At 34.8% G+C, this 20,345-nt stretch overlaps 5 protein-coding genes across 6 annotated transcripts; 2 read left to right on the top strand and 3 right to left on the bottom strand.

Annotated features, from left to right (window-relative positions):
• Positions 1-380: 380 nt before the first annotated feature.
• Positions 381-2,991, top strand: LOC102585541 (transmembrane protein 53). Its single transcript, XM_006340579.2, has 4 exons — positions 381-1,108; positions 1,203-1,305; positions 2,023-2,231; positions 2,366-2,991. Exons 1-4 carry the CDS (start codon positions 480-482, stop codon positions 2,637-2,639), a joined length of 1,215 nt encoding a protein of 404 aa, XP_006340641.1. The 5' UTR covers positions 381-479; the 3' UTR covers positions 2,640-2,991.
• Positions 2,992-4,600: 1,609 nt separating this feature from the next.
• LOC102585202 (syntaxin-112) lies at positions 4,601-6,247 on the top strand. The gene is made up of 2 exons (XM_006340578.2): positions 4,601-4,735; positions 5,095-6,247. The coding sequence occupies exon 2, from the start codon at positions 5,119-5,121 to the stop codon at positions 6,016-6,018; it is 900 nt and encodes a 299-aa protein (XP_006340640.1). The 5' UTR covers positions 4,601-4,735; positions 5,095-5,118; the 3' UTR covers positions 6,019-6,247.
• Positions 6,248-6,342: 95 nt separating this feature from the next.
• Positions 6,343-10,594, bottom strand: LOC102584885 (putative glucose-6-phosphate 1-epimerase). Its single transcript, XM_006340577.2, has 10 exons — positions 10,379-10,594; positions 10,067-10,153; positions 9,252-9,362; positions 8,938-8,989; positions 8,504-8,641; positions 7,911-8,009; positions 7,482-7,579; positions 7,013-7,120; positions 6,823-6,904; positions 6,343-6,579 (listed from the first exon to the last, which is right to left on the bottom strand). Exons 1-10 carry the CDS (start codon positions 10,444-10,446, stop codon positions 6,514-6,516), a joined length of 909 nt encoding a protein of 302 aa, XP_006340639.1. The 5' UTR covers positions 10,447-10,594; the 3' UTR covers positions 6,343-6,513.
• Positions 10,595-11,167: 573 nt separating this feature from the next.
• LOC102584560 (laccase-11-like) lies at positions 11,168-13,633 on the bottom strand. Of its 2 annotated transcripts, XM_006340576.2 has the most exons (7): positions 13,489-13,633; positions 13,258-13,409; positions 12,928-13,172; positions 12,683-12,811; positions 11,658-12,581; positions 11,421-11,567; positions 11,168-11,390 (listed from the first exon to the last, which is right to left on the bottom strand). In XM_006340576.2, the coding sequence occupies exons 1-6, from the start codon at positions 13,585-13,587 to the stop codon at positions 11,437-11,439; spliced, it is 1,680 nt and encodes a 559-aa protein (XP_006340638.1). In that variant the 5' UTR covers positions 13,588-13,633; the 3' UTR covers positions 11,168-11,390; positions 11,421-11,436. The 2 variants fall into 2 exon arrangements, with proteins under 2 accessions (XP_006340638.1, XP_015159950.1); XM_015304464.1 differs by having other exon boundaries at positions 11,168-11,567.
• A 1,862-nt stretch (positions 13,634-15,495) lies between these two features.
• LOC102584221 (laccase-11-like) lies at positions 15,496-18,002 on the bottom strand. The gene is made up of 6 exons (XM_006340575.2): positions 17,878-18,002; positions 17,622-17,773; positions 17,291-17,535; positions 17,049-17,177; positions 15,999-16,922; positions 15,496-15,915 (listed from the first exon to the last, which is right to left on the bottom strand). Exons 1-6 carry the CDS (start codon positions 17,974-17,976, stop codon positions 15,785-15,787), a joined length of 1,680 nt encoding a protein of 559 aa, XP_006340637.1. The 5' UTR covers positions 17,977-18,002; the 3' UTR covers positions 15,496-15,784.
• Positions 18,003-20,345: the final 2,343 nt, after the last annotated feature.

The following is a 20,345-nucleotide window of genomic DNA, read 5'->3' as shown; positions in this document are numbered from 1 at the left end:
AGAAAGATTATGGTAGGATGTGTTTTTTCCCTTCAATCAAATTAGTCCAGCATTTGAACTCAAAAAGTAAATAAATTGGATCCGTTGTGTATAGTGTATACCATGTCAAAAACAAAACAAAAAGAATTCTTTGCTTGTGTAGGTAAACATCAGGTAAGGAATTGTTAACTTTACTTGTTCCAAACGCTAAGCACTAAAGCTAAAGAAGTTGGATAAAGCCAGGTGTCCAGTTCATTTCTCTCAAAAGTCGGACTGCGTGGGTATGGGTTGTCCTGAGTTTTGAGTATGAAAAAAGTTGTATTGGGAGTGCCGATTTTAAAAATGGAACCTAATGTTGAAAATTGAATCAGTCGACCTTATATTTAGAGACCTTAAATATTTTTTTCTATTTTAAAAAAAAGGGAATCATTCCTCTTAACAATCCACCAGTACAAATAACATCACCTGTAAGCAAACAACAAAGTCGCAAATCCTCATTCATGGAAGCCTCTGTCAGACTACTCACTTGTTCTAATCGCCACTATGTCTCCCCTTCTCTCTTCCTCAAACTCAATTACAAGCCCCTTCCTTTATCACCATCTTCCTTTCGAACCCCTTCACTTTCTTCTCCCCCAAAGAATCGCCCCCGCATTTTCTTATCACATCGCAATCCCTCCTCCCCACTTTCTTCTCCATTTGGGTTTTCGAAAAACCCCTTCCCATCGCAATTCTTGAATCCCATCTTATCCAACGATCGTTTTGCTCGAATAGTATCGGGTACCCAAGATAAATTATTCAATTGGCATTTTGCTGCTGGCAGTGAAAAGGGTAATGAAATTGGGGCAACACCCAAAGAAGGCCCAATTGTGACGGTTGTGATGTTGGGTTGGCTTGGGTCAAAGCCGAAACATTTGAGGAGGTATATTGAGTTGTATAACTCTAAGGGTATTCACGCTCTAACATTTGTTGCTTCTGTGAGAGATGTTCTTTCTTTCGATCTTGGGAAGAAATTGGAGGAGAGGATTGCTGTGTTGGCAAATGAGCTTGCTTTGTGGTTGTCGGAATCCGATAAGGATGGTCGTGAGCGGTGTTTGATTTTTCATACCTTCAGTAATACCGGTTGGCTTGCGTAGGTTGATTAATGGGACTTCAAATATTGATCATGCTAAAGTTATTAGTCATTTTAGCTGTTTTAACCTTGGTTAGTGTTTGTTTCTGTGCAGTTATGGTGCTATTCTTGAGAATTTGAAAAACAGACAGGATTTGTTGGAAAAGATCAAGGGTTGTGTCGTGGATTCCGGTGGTGATCCAGATATAAGCCCCAAGGTTGTTTTTCTTACCTAATTCTACCATAACTTCCCTTTATCTGATGCTTTATAGGATAATATTCAGCTGCTTCTGATGCTATCGATCAATTTTGTTTGAACCTTAATTACTCTTTTCTCTGAAATTGATTTGGTTTAGTAAAATGTAACTATGGATTCATCATATTGTCGGAGGGCCAGGATGATTAACGTATACCAAGGGGTTCTTCATTCATTGATTAACATAGGGATACCTGAAAAGTTTTTACCCTCTGCTGCCAAAGAAATGAGTTTTCTCATTGCAAAGGAAACGGGTTGGGTATGGGATGTGTTTCAAACTGTTGAAAGGGTTTAAAGCTATCATATAAATTTCAATTTATAGATGATAGGTTCTATCATAACTCTTGTAGGGTATAGCAAGACGCAAACCTCTTTAAATGTTCTTTGAGATTTCAGCATTGCTTTTTGCCATTGCCTTTCTTTGGTAGATTGAACTGTTTGATGGAGTTTTTCTCGCAACTTGGGGAAATTCCATTCCAAGAATGATTGGCAATTTTTTCTCTTCTCTTTGTGGGGGGATTCTGTTCTTTTCATTTTGGAAGATCATTTGTCCGTTCATTCTTTCCTATTAAAATATGCACTGTATTATTTTCTCTCTTGTTGTATAGTGTTGATTCTGATCCTACAGAATTGAGTAATGAGGAAAGTTGTATGGTAATTCAGCCTTAACTGCTTGCAGGTCTGGGCAGCAGGATTTACTGCAGCCATGCTGAAGAAGCGTAGCTCTTTTGCATATTCTTCAGTAGAAGCTGGAGAAGGAAATGAAGTGGGAAGTCCGTTAACCTCGGGAAACATTCAAGCTAAGGGAGCCATGTTGGTGGAAACCGTTCTTTTCGCAGCACTGGAGAAGCTTTTCTCGTTTCTTCTTAATTTGCCTGATGTTAATGAGTAAGCACTTCAACATGTTATGTTCTTTTTCTTTACTTATCAATCAGGAATTAATTCAGAGAATTATGGCTTGCATCTGGTCTATTAAAAAGGTTTATAGCTGCTTCTAATTATTGGCTATTTCCTATTTACAGGCGGCTGACGAAGATAATTACTGTCCTTGTCAAGAACCAGCCCTCCTGTCCTCAGCTTTATCTTTACAGTACAGCTGACAAGGTCATTCCAATTCAGTCAGTTGAATCTTTTATTCAAGAGCAGAGGAATAGTGGGAGAGAGGTTCACTCTTTCAACTTTGGCTCTTCTCCTCATGTAGATCATTACCGAACTTTTCCAGACAAATATGTATCTGTATTAAAGAAATTTCTCCAAGAATGTACACTCATACCCAAAGGGAAAAGACGTCAATAGATCAAAGGAGTTGAGGGTGGTTAATCATTCCTTGTAGTCGTTATTGAATTGCTTTAACTGGGGCAATGTATCTTAAGAGTTGCAAATTAGTCTTGTGTTAAGTGGCTGTCAATTGCTACTCAGGCAGTAACATTCTGCAGTTAGGAGGCTTTGCTGCAGTGGACTGGTAGTAGTTGCAAATAAGAGTCATCGGTCCAAAGTAGACTTACATCTCCAGCAGACTGAAGCCAGCCAATGTTTTCTAATAACATGAGGAAGTCCTTATTTCCTTATGTGTTTTATTTAATTTTTAAAAGTGAGCATGTTGTTTCGTCCTTTGCATTATTTCTACAGATGTTGCTTCTTCCATCCACGGATTTAGCTAGCAGTTGGTAATGCATTACTTAATTTCAGTGAAGTTTGGATTGAACTTGAAATTGTGTTTGCTCATAATCTTTCAAAACATAAATAAAAAACAAACACGAAACATGACTTATACTAATAAGTTCTAAAAACTATCAAGTATATCCCACTGTACCAAACAAACATGTTTGTTAATCTCAAATTATGCAGTACCTTCATTGATTATGATCATTATTATTATCACAGATCATAACCCAAATCCTATATATAGATAGATAGTTAAGTTCAGTAGAAAATTATTATTTTTATAATGAACTAGGTTATCCATTATCCTTAAATCACATGATGTTTGTTGTGAACCTAGCTAGCTCTATAAGGGCCTATGAGTTAGAGGTGGTGAATAAGATTGGGTCAAGTAAAATATTGGAGTGTTTTATTTGGGATCCAGGCCTAATTAACATTTGGTTAAAAGGGAAAATGAATTGGAAAGAAGGGTTTATGCATATTGAAGAAAATGTTTGTCCTCTCCTCTTCTTCTAGAGTCAAAACTTCTCACCTCTATTTTGTTATTTCAATATTTCTATTGTATTTCCATAGTTTGAGTATTGCAATCACAATTCTTAAGTTGTAATTGCGTTTTAGTTCTCTTCTTAATATATTGAAGAATTCGGGCTTGATACAATGTTTTAATAACAACTACTAATAACGCAATTACTAGCTACTATAATTTGTCAAATTTTACAATTAATTACAAAGATTCATTAGTGCAAAACACAAATTAATACTCCATTCGTTTCAATTTATGTGGCAGCACTTTTCGAATTTTGAGATTCAAATAGGTCTATTTTTTACCATAATTTTTTTCATACATCTTTTAAATATTTTGAATTGTCAATTATTGTGACTTGTAGTACTTTTTAGGTAGTATATATCTAATATATATATATATATAAAAAAATTTACAGATTCCATGCGTAAATTGTCGGTCAACTTAAACTTTTGACCCTCGAAAAATGAAAAATGTCATAAATTGGAACAGAGGGAGTAATAACCAACTAACAGCACAAAAAAGTTTAGATTTTTTAAAAAGAATAGTAGTATAAAATATGAAAATTCAGAGCAAGTTTTAAAATTTTAAAATAGGTCAACAGATATATCTTGGGTCAAAAAGAGATCTAAAATAGAATTTGACATTTAAAGATTTGATTTTCAAAATCTCCTGAAAACTAGATAAATTCTATGACCAAATAAATATTTGACTATTTTTATTTTTCTTTAAAAGCTTTCAAAATTTGTGGTCAAACAAAAGCTTAACATCTTTGTTAATGCATATCATCCATCTGAAAGCAAACATCCAAACTCCACCCATCTTTTTTTTCGTTTTTACAAATTTACCAACAACGTTTTATACTCGTAATAAATTAATCTTTAATTGAAACAATTTTTAAAAAAAAAAACAATAGTAATATTTAACGTGAATTTACTTTGGTGTTAAAACAATAAAAAAAAACATTTTTCGCACTTCAGAGTTGGGTTACTAACCGTAACCGCCTTAAGCGGAACATCAATATAAACGGCTACTTCTCACTTCTGCCTTACGAAACTTTTGAAATATTTGAAACTCCTCAGAATCTCCATATCCCTCTTTTCCCCCTCCCAAACAGTTCCAAGAAGAAGAAGACAGGCACCATCATCATCAAGAACACGAAGAAGAAGAAGAAGAAGAAGAAGAACGCAAAGCTCTTCAAAATTGGGTAATACACCCACTTCAGTTCAATCAAGATTTGAAGTGAAAAAATCTCTTCTTCAATTCACTCGTTTCATTCTTATTTATCTCTTCCTGCTTTATTCATGTTTCTTGGTGTTGAATTTCATATTCAATCGGATTATTTCATAACAAATTGCCATCTTCAAGAAAGGGTAGAAATCTTTTCTTTCATTCCGCTACTTTCTCTGTTTTCTTGTTTTTATTGGTGTTGAATTTCATATTCAATCGGATTATTTAATAACAAATTCTTATCTTGCGGAAAAGGGTAGAGAAATATTTTCTTGCATTCAGTTACTTTGTTTGTTTTCTTGGTGTATTTGTTAAGCTGTTCTTGACTAATTGCAGAATATTCAGTAAACTGGAGTGAAGATGAATGATCTCATGACGAAATCGTTCTTAAGTTATGTGGAATTGAAGAAACAAGCCCATTTGGATCTTGAAACAGAGAGGGATTTGGAGATGGGCCAACTCAACCGCACAGATGAAGACAATCTTTCCAACTTCTTCCGTGAAATCGAGGCAGTGAAGGGTGATATTCAAGAGATAACTAATCTCTTGATCGATCTTCAAAATCTGAATGAGGAGACAAAAACTACTCACGGTCCCAAAGTTCTTCGTGGCATTAGAGACAGAATGGATTCTGATATGGTCTCTGTCCTTCGCAAAGCCAAGATTGTCAAGGCAAAACTTGAAGCACTTGACAAATCAAATGTGGGGAATCGCAAATTATCAGTGGCATATGCACAAGGCACTGTGGTTGATCGAACGAGAGTTAACATGACTAATGGATTGAGGGTCAAGCTTAGGGATATCATGAATGATTTTCAGGCTTTGAGAGAAAAAATCTTGTCAGATTACAAAGACTGCCTCAGAAGAAGATATTACAATGAGACGGGGAAGGAGCCAACAGAGGAAGTGATTGAGAAGATGGTTTCAGGAGAAAGCGGGAAAGTTCAAATATTTGCAGCAAAAACAGAGATGAATCTTGATGACACAGATAGGCACGAGGCTGTAATGGACATAAAGAAGAGCCTGGACAAACTTCATCAAGTGTTTCTTGATATGGCTGTTCTAGTTGAGACTCAAGGTGAACAGATTGATGACATTGAGCATAATATGGCCATTGCTGGAAGCTTCATCAGTGGTGGAACAAACAGTCTTTTCTATGCTAAGCAGCAGCAGAAGAAGGGAAGGGCATGGATATGTTGGGTATGGGCTGTGGTATTGATCATTTTGGTTGTCTGCTTAATTGCTACATTGAGCTCTTGATAGTACTTGAAAACACAATGTCATTTCATTTGAGTTTCTGCCATGTGAGGGAACTGTTATTAGGATTTGGCTCTGTTATTTCTCTCATTTGGCCTTTCTGGACTCGAGTATTTACCATTCTTAGAGATAGTTAGAAATGTTTTGAATGCTACAATCATAATGTACGGATTCATTTCATATTGAATCAAAAACAGGAACTAGCATTTCTTTACCTAGTATACTTTTTCCTCTTCGCAATTCAGCTTATGCATTTTGTAGCTTCATTTCATTTATCTTGTACAATTAGGATTTTGCAAATACAGAGGAGATTGATGGGAAAGAAGATGAAAATATCACTTGAACACTCTAACTGCTATGAAATGCAGGTCATGTGAGATACAACATTATTCTTTATTTTGTATTGCCATTTTCAATCATTTTCTCAAGAGAGTCTTTTAAATTGAAAAGCAGGGGAGAGTTTCTCCAAAAAGTTGATTTCTCTTCCGGGAGGTATCTTTAAGCAACAGTTAGATGTTGTACAGCCGTCCAAGATTGCTCTGGTTCAAGCTGAACTGTTCCAATCTGATATGAACCAAGGGAAAACACACCAAAAAAAATGAATCAATTGCATATTAGGTCAAGCATTTGAATCTTCTCAACCACAAGTAAGAGGAAAGACCACGCAATTCGACAGACAATAGGATACTTGTTAGCAATTTGATCAAATGTATGAAGAGATCACACGTGGCACCTCAAAGTAAATGGGACACAGAAATCTAATCACACACGTCAATTTAGAAATACAGAGAGATTCATTGTAAATACCTTGGCATTTTCAACACAAACAAAATCTTTATAGCTTTGTTCCATGGTCAAATGAGGGTTCCATAGAACAGCATCAGACCAACTGCACATACAAAACACAACCAACTTGCTAAATTAGACAACTAGGAGGGGCTAGATAGTTCTTTAATAAACTGCATTACGGCAATGTGGCTGGGTACTAGTAACTCACTTGGTGTTTTTGATAGATATCTTATCACCCAAACCATTATCTAGTTGTAACTCGCTAGGTGCATCAAGATAAACACAGTCTACAAATCCAGGAAATGTCACCACATCCCTGAAACAGGTAAAATTATCAGAATGAGGATTAGGTTCTTGAGAGAATGACCTATATGCATGTACTAGAATCGTATCATTTTTTAAATGTCCTTGACGACAAACTAGTGCTAAAGTATAAGTAAATTCTAGAAATGTGAGTGTTTGTATGTGCATTTGTAATTATCATAGTTTATCATTAAGAAGAGTATTAACCTGGCTCGATGATAAAAATATAAAGCCCAACCAGACATCTCCCGGAGAAACATACGTTTGCAGAGAATGTAGATTCTCAATAGCAGTCATGAATTCTTTAAGATAATAAGTATGTTCTGGGAGAAGAGAATGACAATTTCTTGATCTATTTGAGATCTTATACTGACCTTTCCTCCTTTCCCTCGACAGGGTTTGTGGGATCAGGAACCTTGTTTAGAGTTTTGCAACCTTTTAAACCACTAACTGATGCACCTGTTACAGAAGCCTGAAGAAGAGAATATTAGATGATAAAATATTCTTTTTTTAGTGGATAACAATCTCAACGATGATCGTGAATCAATTTTACCCCAAAGATTATGAAATTCTAAGGAAATGAGTTAACCTCCATCACCTATGGAGCCAAAATGCTTGAGGTAAAAGAAAAAATAAAAGGAAAAAGAGAGGCCTATTTGACTTGAAGAGTGAGACAGCAGAACAGGATTATTTATTAGCACATAATTGGACAGGTCTTGAATTCCTGATAAATTTTAAGAGTTTTAGGAGATGCACTCAAACTATGGAAATTTCCACGCACAAGTTGCCAGAGAAATACTTACGCTGAAGTAAGTATGCAGTGCAGTAGTGAATGAAAATGGTTTGTTGTCAGTATTTTTAACTATGAGTTCCGTTGAGAGGGTCTTCTTATCAAGAGTGATCTGCAAGCAATTGCAAAATGAGAAATTAGAAGTTTTATCATGTACCACACATGATCAAAAGAATCTTCCTTGTAACTATGAGAGAGCGGAAGGTATAGCATAAACATCTATCAAATCAAATAGGTACTATACCAAGGTATGTAAATGAGAGTCCTTTATCAAATTTCTTTACAACAAAAGGTCACATACCCAATTATAGGGCTTGGATTTGAAAAGTTGTGGGTTAATATATGTAGGGAAAGGGGGGATTAGCACATTCTATGTAGTTACTTCTGAAAAGTTACAAATTAACATAGGGAAACATTATTTGTAGCTGCAACAGTAGCTGGGTATTCCCCCCATGGATCTGTCATTAGCTTTCACCCTTCTGTATACTCAAACAGGTATTCGTCCAGTTTAGCTGTCAGTGACTCTAATTAGCTACAGAAGTGATTTGAGAAACAAGTTCAATATTTTGATTGGAAAGGCGAAAGATAAATGACTACTACTCGAACCTTGTAAAGAGCATGGAAACTATAGTCCCACATTGCACGGCTGTAAGGGCCATCCCTTAGCTCCACAGTAACAACAGGTTTCTCCTCCACATTTTCAGAACTAACAAGGGACCAATTCATGTTCCTTCCAAATCCGTGCTGTCAACCAGATGAGCATATTTAAGACTCAAAACCAGCATTCAGAAACTGATCAGATAGCATGAAATATTCAAGAATAAGTTAAGGTATTGCATCACGCAATTACCAATAGAACTGTAAGTGGAGCTATAACTATTTTTCTGGCATGTAGCATAACTATTTTTCTAGCATGTAGCTGAGGGCTAGAGTGCATTGGCAGAAGAAACTGTCACTTGATGCTTTTGTAAAGGAGGTGCTTCTCAATTAAGAAATGCTACCTCTCAACTATATTCATTGAAACATGAGAAGTAATTTACCTGCTGAATTGGGCCAGGTCCAAATTGTGGGAAACAATGTGGTATTCCTCCACTGTACAATGTAAAATAGTTAGTAAGGAAGGTGATATAACCTCTTTAGTTCATTCCAATTTTAAATTTTAAAGGTAGAGATAGTAAAAGATTGATGATACTGCAGCTTTAACAAAAGTAAAGAAAAATGCTTCTTGTCAGGTGAATGTTAATCATCAAACGTGCTCGACTGTGTTGAGGAAGAAGAAAGCTCAAGTTTCAGCTGTTTAAAAGAGCAAATATAATTGTGACCAAATTCTAAAACTTGAAAACTGGCTGATGACCTGATTGGTTTCTGACCATTGAATACAGCATCTGGTCGAACAAAAAGTAGATCTTTACTGTCTACTTTCCAAGATGTGACACAAGCTCCAAATAGATATAGCTCAGCCTCACTGCAAAATGAAGGAAAGAAGGACTTTCAGCCAATCGACCACATAAGCCAGTTTTCAGGTAAGTACCCAGGAACATTTTTGATGTGCCTATTCAATATCTCTACATAGTACAAACCCAGTATTTTGGACTTGTGAAGCAATAGGAAGTATGCATTGCTGCATTACTCAACAAATGATATTGCCATCAGAATGACTAATGCAGTACCACTAATATCAGTGATAAACAGCTGATAGCATCATCAGACATCACTTTTGTTTCTAGAGCAACTAGCTTTTGGTCCAGATCGGGATCAGTTCAACATGAAGAACTTGGAAGATCTTCCCCATCCAACTCATTACATAATCCATTTGTGAGAAAGTATGTCTCTTTCCTTTTTTGGCAACTCTTTAATTCTAATTTTTAACATGACACGTTTAAGGTCACGAGATAAAAGAACATTTTATCAAGTATCTTTTTTTACTTTCTTAAATTCCGTGTCAAGTTAAAACAAGACAAACAAATTGAAACAAAGGTAATACTAATATTTAATCTTTCAAGATTATATCTTTTCTGCATAATGTAGTACCATTAAGGTCTGGTATTAAGGTTCAATATCAAACTGCCGACTTCTTTTGCCACAATTATTTCTTACAGTCCTACTTGTTAACCAGCAAATTTACCATCATACCTCCAGAATCATCAATTAAAAACTAAGAATGTGTACCTTCCATGAGGAGAAGTCAAAACGACCTTGGGTAAATTTCCCAACCCTTCAGTAGATTTAACACTTGCAAATGTCATCCCTGAGTATCTGTAACCAACCGCAATCCGTCAATTCAGCCAATTTCTCATCAAACACAAAACCCCAATTAAAAAGATCGCATTTTTCAAACTTACAAAGTAAAAAAGATTGTATTTTTGAAAAATCAATCACTAGATGGGTAGCAGAAAATTGATTGATAAATGGGTGAAATGAAAGAAGAAGATATACCCAAAAACTATGATAGAGAGATGAAAAAATGACGGTGAAACTCACCGGTTAACTCGCCGAAATTTTGAGGAGGTTAAGGGAGAGCAAGACCAGGTCATAGACAATGCTGCCATCTTCTATTTGATGGCAAAATTACAAAGGATTTGCAAAAAGGTTAGTCCTTTTTGCTTTCAACTGGAAAATTGTTCTCTTTTTATTGCTCTGTAGTCTGTGCAGTCCTTGTTGTCCACTGAACTACTTAACTGGATATTGTGCCTTTACAATAACTTCGAATATTCTTTTTTTTTCTTTTGCTTTTATTGTTTTGAATATTTATTGAAGAAATTGATTTTAAAGAAAAGTAATCCCATTTGACCATAATTGTAAGCCAATTTTTTCTATTTATAGTTGAATATTTGTTTAGTTGTCTGTCATAATTTTTCACCCATTTTAATGTTTATGTTCTTAAGAGTGGTTGCAAATTATTTTTCAAAAGCCAAAGTCAAAAACTTTGTCTCCCAAACCCATCAAATGCCACCCAGGAAATTAAGATGTCCTTTTCTGCTGTTTTTTTTTTTGCTTTAACAAAGTAGCTAGGATGTTTGGTTTTCTTGATTTTGTCGTTTCTTTGCATTTTCTTAAAAGGGGTAGTCGAAATATTTTAGGACTTCTCGTTAGCCATAGGTTTCCAGGTGCTTAACTGGATTAATTCAGGTTTGCTATAGTTGATAAATCCAAATGGTAATATTTGGTATCGTGACAAAAACATTAATGATTGATTGCACGACTTGAATCTTTGTCATATAGGTTAGTTAGAGACAAATCAAAAGCAAGTATCAACAAACATATTTCAATTCAATGATAGGTATTCAACGAATTAGGGAAGTTCATGAAAACACAATCCAATTTGACAACAAAAGAAAAAAAACAATCCAAAACCACATTTTTATGTGTGGAAGTTTATGACAGCTCAAACTACAAACGAATTCCTTTAATTTTCTGGATGGAAATTCCTTTCTAAATTTGTATGATCCTTGAAGCCTTTGCTTCCTTATGGTGCATGAAGCAAATTGAAAACCTGCACACAAAATACATTTGTACAGAAAACAGAAAGCCTTGTGAAATTAGCAGGTTGGAAGATCCTTTGGTGGAGGCAGAACATTATGATCTGATCCTGGTCCATCTTCCACTAAAAATGCCGTTTTCAGTCCCCAGCCTGTATGCAACTCCAGATGACAGTGGAAAAACCAGACCCCTTCACAAAAATTTGGATATGTTTAGAATAAATTTTAAAACAATAGCAAAAAGTACATTTGCTAAACTTGGTCGAAAACTAGCTAGGTACCTGGATTATCAGCCCTGAATCGAATAGCAGTCCAACCGCCAGTAGGAACACCAACAGTATTTCTTTCTATAGGATCGATCAAGTTGTATTTTGCTGGATCTTTCTTGGGGTCAAAGTTTCCGATGCCAGTTCCAACCACAAAGAAGTTATAGCCATGGAGATGGAAAGGATGTGATTCCACCGACAACAAGTTGGTGTCTTGGACTACTATTTCAACAGTAGAATTGAAAGCAATTTTGCTGATCCTAGTGCCTACATTTGTCCTTAGGTTGGCTGTAAGGGGTGCCCCTGTAAAATTGAATGGAGTAGGTGGTTTGTCTGGGAAATCTGGAGTGTATACACCCTTAATGTTGAAGTAATGAGACTGAAGAAGTGCAGTTTGTGGCATGATAAAGGAAATGTTGTTCAGAGAAGCTGTAAGCCTAGTTCCATTTAGACAGGTAGGACAAGGATTTATTCCTAGGCCAACTGTAAACAAGAGGTGCCGATCAACATTTAGGGGGACGTTTGCTGGATATTTGGGAGTATTTAGGCTTTTGAGTTTAGAGTTATAGCTCAAAGCAAAGTCTGAGTCATTTTGTGCAGGCAAGGTTGGAGGTTTTGGCAGCACCGTTTCTGGGATTCCCTTGTACTGGAATATAGCAGTGGCAGTCTTGTTATCCACACTGATTGGAGCATCCATGAAGGCCCTTGCAGCCATGAAGTATCTTCCCGGAACTTGGTTTGCACGAACCAGAACGTTTGTAGTTTGGCCTGGTGCTATCAGGATGGCCTCTGTGGAGAATGGTTTCGTGTAGACTGCATCAATTTCTACCACTGTGAAGGTATGGTTAGCCAGGGCAAAAAAGAGCTCATCATTGAGAGCAGCATTGATAATTCTCAACAGGTATGTCTTTCCTTTTTCGACTTCCATGGCAAAAGTATCTGAAAAAGAAATTCACATATTGAATTATGTTGGAAGCAAATACTCTAACAAACATACATGATTGAAATACTCTAGTAAATATCAGTTTCTTGATTCTTACATTTCTCTGAACATGGGAAAAGAGGCCCTGGCTTTCCGTTAATCGTGTGAGCATCAGACATATTAGGAGGAATACCCAAGGCATTTCCTTGTTTCTCGACTGCTTCAACATCAGCATTCCACCATTCCCCTGCATCACAATCACATAGAAGTATTGCTGTCATTTTCTTTTATTCTTTGCCATAAGAGAACTTTGAGAAATTTTGGGGATGAATACTATATATATTAACGAATGTCAATGCTCACCTAGAACAAGCACTTCTTCCCTATCTGGCTGAGGAAAAGGGAAGGGAGTTCCTTGTTGTGGCATTATCACTATTGCACCATAGACAGTTGCCCTTAGCCAAAGAATATGTGCATGCCACCATAAGGTTCCTCTTTGTCCTGTTACATTGAAATCATAAACATAGCTATTTCCTGTCTGGATAGGGCATTGAGTTATGTAAGCTGGACCGTCTGCCCAACCATTGCGATATTGTTTCAAACCATGCCTACAAGAATCAGAACAAAAACATTCTGTTTTAGCACCTGAAAGTTTTGAGACTTCAATTTTCATCTAATTCTAGCTTATCTTACCAATGGATGGACAAGTTATATTGTACATAGTTAGTAACATTGATTTGAACTCTATCTCCTTCTCTAGCATATATAGTTGGCCCCGGAAATCCGCCATTTACTGTAACCATTTGTTTTGCATTGCACAATCTGCTCACATTTGACAATTTCACCTGTAAACCACAGAAAGTTTACCATGATGAAAAGAAAAGAACCAAAAGTAAACAAAGTTCAAAAATTGAAAGCACTAACATCAAATTGATATTTCTTAAGGGCAGCCTCAACAGGTAGACAAATGAAACAGAGAAATCCAAAGACAAGTAAGCCTATAAAACTTGTCTGCTTTGCCATTTTCCTTAATTGGCTAAAAGGTGTATGACAAGTATGTGGAATGGGATGAGACAAGCGTATTTATACAAGTGAAATGTCATATAGTTTGTTAAGGGAAGAGATATATTAGGTACAAAAAGTATTTCAATTTGCTGTAGTGCTGTTACTGCAAAGCCTTTAAGCAATACACAGATGTAGACATTTTTAAAGCCATTGACTGACGTAGAGGCTAAATTCAAAATCCACCACATTCAAGCTAAGAAAAATATAAATTAGTTTTATGAACTTTACCTTAACGGTAAAGGAAAGAAGTTGCCCTAGCTATAGTATAAGAAGGTGCATGTTAATTAGCATGTAGAATGTAGGTATATTTTTTGACGGCAGTTTTATTGGTTGGTCAAAAAATAGCATATTGATTTAGACATAGGAAGGAAAGAAATTATTATATTATTACTAAAATAAATAAATGTTCGTTGTGCTATTGTAGTCATGTAAACCTACTATGAGTATCACCATTTACATATGTTTTTATGGCTACTCAATTTTATTATCTATGACACTGAAATACCACCTTCATTCATTAATTTAATCCTCTCAACTAGGCGCTTCACTTTTTTTTCCTTGCATGGTATGTTAACTAAAAAAATAATTTTGATAACTCAGAACTGTAATTGGGGGTGACTCAAGCACTTTCATGGCCTAAAATCAAAAACAAATCGGATCTCTTAAATTTTTGAGTAATAATAATACTTTTTTTTAATTTAAAATCTGTTATTCTAGTTTTTTTAAAATGCAAAGTGTTTGTAAATATATATTTTAAAAAATTATTTTGAGATGCAAACTTGTTTTCTCTTTCTATATGAAAAAATTATTTTGTTTTGTAAATAGTACTCTCTCCATTTCAATTTGTTTGTCTAATTTTGACTTGACATGGAGTTTGAAGTTTAATAAGAAATAAATAATATTTTTTGAATCGTATAGTCTTAAACTAAAGATTGAAACTAACTATATAATTTTTTCTAATTTTTAAGAGTACTTGTAAAAATCTTAGTATTTTTTAATGGGATCTTTAAATTTGGAGGCCTAAAGTAAGTGACTTATTTTTCAATACATATAGAGCCGTCCTGACTTACCAACACTATAACTTTTTGGGGGTAAAATCACAATCAATCTATTTTACGAGTAAAATGAACCACTAACAGATATGTGAAATTCAGTAAAATTATTGTAGTACACTTTTTAAGATCATTTTGGTAATGAAGAGTGTTTAATTGCCAAAAAGATACAGTACACTTTCATTTAAACGATGTTCTACGTTACTAATGTTTTCAATTTTATTTGTTATTTCACCAGATGAAATATTACATAAATTCTGTAAAGGCATCCACCCAAATACTGAAATTTGAGGATAAGTTTTATACTTCAAAGTGCTAGTATAATCTCCCCCTAAAAACCATGGTAAAGTTCTTCATAGAACTAGAGTTATATATCTATGAAATTAATCCCTATTTCACTTGCATCACTTTCCAACTCAGGCACTACTAGAAAAATCAGAATTTTCAATAGAAAGTCCATCAGAAATAATTACGATGAGTATAATTTTAATGGAATTTCACCGAAAATTCTAGTTTTTCTGGTAATGTCTTCCGCTTATTCCTTAAGTTCCTGTTCAACTTTTTAACACTTCCATTTCACTAAACGTTCAGTGTCTGTATACTCAAAGAACTGTTTGTGCACTCGTATAAATTTTTTGTTCTCAAACTTAAAGGGATTATTGTGGGCTTTTTCTCTAAATTTACACAGTTTTGTTGGTGACTTAGCAATTCTTATATATGGATGGATGATCGAACTCAAATTTTAGGACTTTTTCTTAAAATAGCAGGTACTAATTCAGGTTTGCTATAATTGATAAACCTGTCAAGTCAAGTAGTATTAACAGACTATATTTCAATCCAAGTAGATAGGGAAGTTCATAAAAAACAACAGCCCAAAATCACATTTTTATGTGTGGACCTTTATTACAACTCAAATTACATTTAAATTCTTGGGATAAAAACTCCTTCTTCATTTTTCCAATTTTGCACATCTTTCCTATGCACACTGGCTAAAATGTGTATAATCTTCAAAGCATTTTGCTTCCTTATGGGAAAATAAAACAAATTATGTAAAACTTTTACAAGAAATCCATCTGGACATATAAAAGTAAAGCCTTTTGAAATTAGCATGATGGAAGGTCCTTTGGTGGAGGCAGAATACTATGATCTAATCCTGGTCCATTTTCCACTAAAAATGCTGTTTTCAGTCCCCAGCCTGTGTGCAACTCCAGATGACAGTGGAAGAACCAGACCCCTTCACAAAAAATTGGATATGTTAACAATAAATTTTCAAAACAATAGAAAAGTTTTAACAAAATTTGGTTGAAAACTAGGTACCTGGATTATCAGCCCTGAATCGAATAGCAGTCCAACCGCCAGTTGGAACACCTACAGTATTTCTTTCTATAGGATCATTCAAGTTGTATTTTGCTGGATCTTTTTTGGGGTCAAAGTTTCCAATGCCAGTTCCAACCACAAAGAAATTGTAGCCATGGAGATGGAAAGGATGTGATTCCACCGACAACAAGTTGGTGTCTTGGACTACTATTTCAACAGTAGAATTGAAAGCAATTTTGCTGATCCTAGTGCCTACATTTGTCCTTAGGTTGGCTGTAAGGGGTGCCCCTGTAAAATTGAATGGAGTAGGTGGTTTGTCTGGGAAATCTGGAGTGTATACACCCTTAATGTTGAAGTAATGAGACTGAAGAAGTGCAGTTTCTGGCATGATGAAGGAAATGTTGTTCAAAGAAGCTGTTAGCCTAGTTCCATTTAGACAGGTGGGACAAGGATTTATCCCAAGGCCAACTGTTAACAAGAGGTGTCGATCAACATTTAGGGGAACGTTTGCTGGATATTTGGGAGTATTTAAGCTTTTGAGTTTAGAATTATAGCTCAAAGCAAAGTCTGAGTCATTTTGTGCAGGCAAAGTAGGAAGTTTTGGAATCACGGTTTCTGGGATTCCCTTGTACTGGAATATAGCAGCGGCAGTCTTGTTATCCACACTGATTGGAGCGTCCATGAAGGCCCTTGCAGCCATGAAGTATCTTCCTGGAACTTGGTTGGTGCGAACCAGAACATTTGTAGTCTGGCCTGGTGCAATCAGAATGGCGTCTGTGGTGAATGGTTTCGTGTAGACTGCATCAATTTCTACCACTGTGAAGGTATGATTAGCCAGGGCAAAAAAGAGTTCATCATTGAGAGCAGCATTGATAATTCTCAACAGGTATGTCTTTCCTTTTTCAACTTCCATGGCAAAAGTATCTGAGAAAGTAATTGAATCATGGTTAGTATGTGTATGATTTACATGCTAACATTGTTGCTAGTCATATTTATTTTGATACGACAGGGTTTGAATACTTGAACAAATATCAGTATCTTAATTCTTACGTTTCTCAGAACATGGAAAAAGAGGCCCTGGCTTTCCGTTGATCGTGTGAGCATCAGACATATTAGGAGGTAAACCTAATGCGTTTCCTTGTTTCTCAACTTGTTCAACATCAGCATTCCACCATTCTCCTATCAAAATTTAAACATAAGAAATGTCATGTTCCATTTATGCTTTGCACTAAGAGAAGTACAAGAAATTTCGGGGGTGAATTCTATGTATATTAAAGAGTGCCAACGCTCACCTAGTACAAGTACTTCTTCCCTATCTGGTTGAGGAAAAGGGAAGGGAGTTCCTTGTTGTGGCATGATCACTATTGCACCATAGACAGTTGCCCTTAGCCAAAGAATATGTGCATGCCACCATAAGGTACCTCTTTGTCCTGTTACATTGAAGTCATAAACATAGCTATTTCCTGTCTGGATAGGGCACTGAGTTATGTAAGCTGGACCATCTGCCCAACCATTGCGATATTGTTTCAAACCATGCCTGCAAGAATCAGAACAAAAATATTCTGTTTTAGCCCCTGAAAGTTTAGAAAAAATATTAATTTCATCTAAATTTAATGTTGTTACCAATGAATGGACAAGTTATATTGTGCATAGTTAGTAACATTGATTTGAACTCTATCTCCTTCTCTAGCATATATAGTTGGCCCCGGAAATCCTCCATTAACTGTAACCATCTGTTTTGCATGGCACAATCTGCTCACATTTGACACTTTAACCTGTAAAAGACGAAAAAAGGTGCCACATGAGCTAGTGTAGAGAACAAACAGTAGCTAAGAACCAAAATAAACAAAAGCACATTTTTAAAATTGAAGAGACCAACATCAAATTGATATTTCTTAAGGGCAGCCTCAGCAGGTAGACAAATGAAACAAAGAAAACCAAAGGCAAGGACACCTAACAAAGTTGTCCGCGTTGCCATTTTCTTTGCTAGAAGCTATTGAACAACTGTTTGGATGATGAAAGAAAGATGTAAATTAGAGGTATATTTATACAAGTGAAATGATAGAAGGCAAATTTTCTCAGTTTGTTGTAACAGAGATTAGGTGGAAAATGATTCTAATGGGCAGTACTGCAAAGCTTTTAAGCAAATTCTGATGAAGACATTTTGTGAGCCATTGACTGACGTAGAGGCTAAATTCAAAATTAAAGCGAATATACTCAAAGAAGAATTTAAAATACTCCTAGTACTTAGTATATGAACTTTACCTTAACCGTAAAGAAAGGAGATAATTTCACTGTTTGGTGCTATTGCATATTGAGGCGGACGCATGTAATAAGGACCATATTTCTCTAACTTACTTCCATAGTTTCCATATACTTATAATTCTCTTTCTCAAAGATGATTACGGGTAAACGTTCATCAAAACTCGGATTAGTAACATAAAAAATATGATAGGTTAAAATATATTGATAGCGTAAACAAAAAAAATAATTTTATTAGTATATACAAGTTGAATCGATTCATGTCACCTCTATTAAGGATAAAAACACATACAAAATGGAGTGAAGTAATAAAGATTCTGCAGAGACTTATTAATTCTTAGAGCTAATTTTACTTCTAAGATTTAGTTGCTTTTCTTTATTTCCTCGAATTCGTGGCCACATTTTGCTTAGATTTCACTTAAAATGTTCTGTTAAGGTTTCCTTTAACGATGAACAACCCCTCATACGAAACAAATTGTACATTAGTAGCAGAAAAAAACAACTTGTGCAGCTAAAATATGTTAAATTACCAGGTTTAATTTACTGCATTGCATTTGATCAATGAACAAATAGATATAGTTGAACGTGTTAAAAGAAATGAAGTTTGGGTTTAAGTCGATCCCAAAAGTTAGTTCAAGAAGTGAATATTGTCCACCCGTCCCTTTTACCGTCGATGTGGACTCTTCACACAAACTTTCATGCTTATGGTTGGACATCTAAACCATATTGGGGGACTTGATATGGGACCCAAATATCCTAAACAAAATTTGAGATGAGTCTTGCTCCGATATCATATTTAGAATTGGGGTTTAACTCAACCCCAAAAACTGATGCATATAACCCATCACTTTTATCCTCGATGCGGATTCTTCACACACATAGGCGTTTGAAGCATATTGGACAATTTAATATGGGGCAATGCAACATCAGAAACAAAAATTGGGATAGGTCTCAACTCAAAATAACTCCCTAAATTATTATTTTTTTTCAAACTTGTATCCCACATTGTTTTAAATATTTTTTCCAAACCAAACGCATATGCAAGTTTAATTACATGCTCAGGATTTTTACTTTTGATTCGGTAATTTAAGGATGGGAAATAACAGAAAAACAAAAAGGGAAATATCACTTGTGAATCTGATATATTAGTACATGTTAACTAACGGGGTTGGTGAATAAGTATAAAATAAATATTAAATTAAAACTCAGGTAAAGTAGGTTTACATAAAAGGAATGAATTATTATCCTTGTAGTCATTTTTGGAAGGAAAAAAAATATGTAGAACATTAAGTATTTATTACTCAGTTAATTTTTTTAAAAAAATATTACTCTGTTAAATTACAAAATAGATAAAGGTTTTTTAATATATAGGGATCAAATCCATTGGAAGTTTCCTATCGAGCTCATGGAAAATACTAGAAATGAATGGTAGTTGAAGACTGATCAGTTTCATTGGCTGCTCATCCTAGCAATTGATTTAGACATTTATAAAATTGAAGGATATATTACTAAAATAAAATAAATAAATTTTTCGTTATGCTTTTATAATCACGAAGATCTATTATGAGTATCATCATTTTTTAGATATTTTTTTTATTATCTGTGAGTTTGAATACAAGTTAACTATTACTTAATCATCGTTTAATTAATATATATTTTTTACTGTATTAAATTATCTAATTATGATAAGTTATATTAATTTGATGTAAATACTTGATGCGAATAAGTATTTAATATTGTTTATCCTTTACTCTTCTCCAAACTAGGTTTTTATTAGTATTATCCGTATGTTAGTATTCAAAGAGAGCTTAATTTCTATTATACATGACATGTAAGAAAATAGATAATCAAAAAGAAAAATATGAATAATCGTTTGTAAATATTGAGATTAAGAATAAAGAAAGTTAAAAAGATATTTTACCTGTTATAGTAGATTAAAACTAATCTTAAATAATTACATATAGTACTGTTAATATATCTATACATAAAAAATAAAAAATAAAAGTGATATGCAAGTGTAACAGAATATAGTGAAGAAGGATGAAGATTGGTAGACATTTAGCAGATGTAACCCTTCACCTAAAA

This window comes from Solanum tuberosum, unplaced genomic scaffold (assembly GCF_000226075.1).
Source record: "Solanum tuberosum cultivar DM 1-3 516 R44 unplaced genomic scaffold, SolTub_3.0 scf00020, whole genome shotgun sequence".
Lineage (NCBI taxonomy): Eukaryota > Viridiplantae > Streptophyta > Magnoliopsida > Solanales > Solanaceae > Solanum > Solanum tuberosum.
This window is presented reverse-complemented; position numbering and strand designations above follow the sequence as displayed.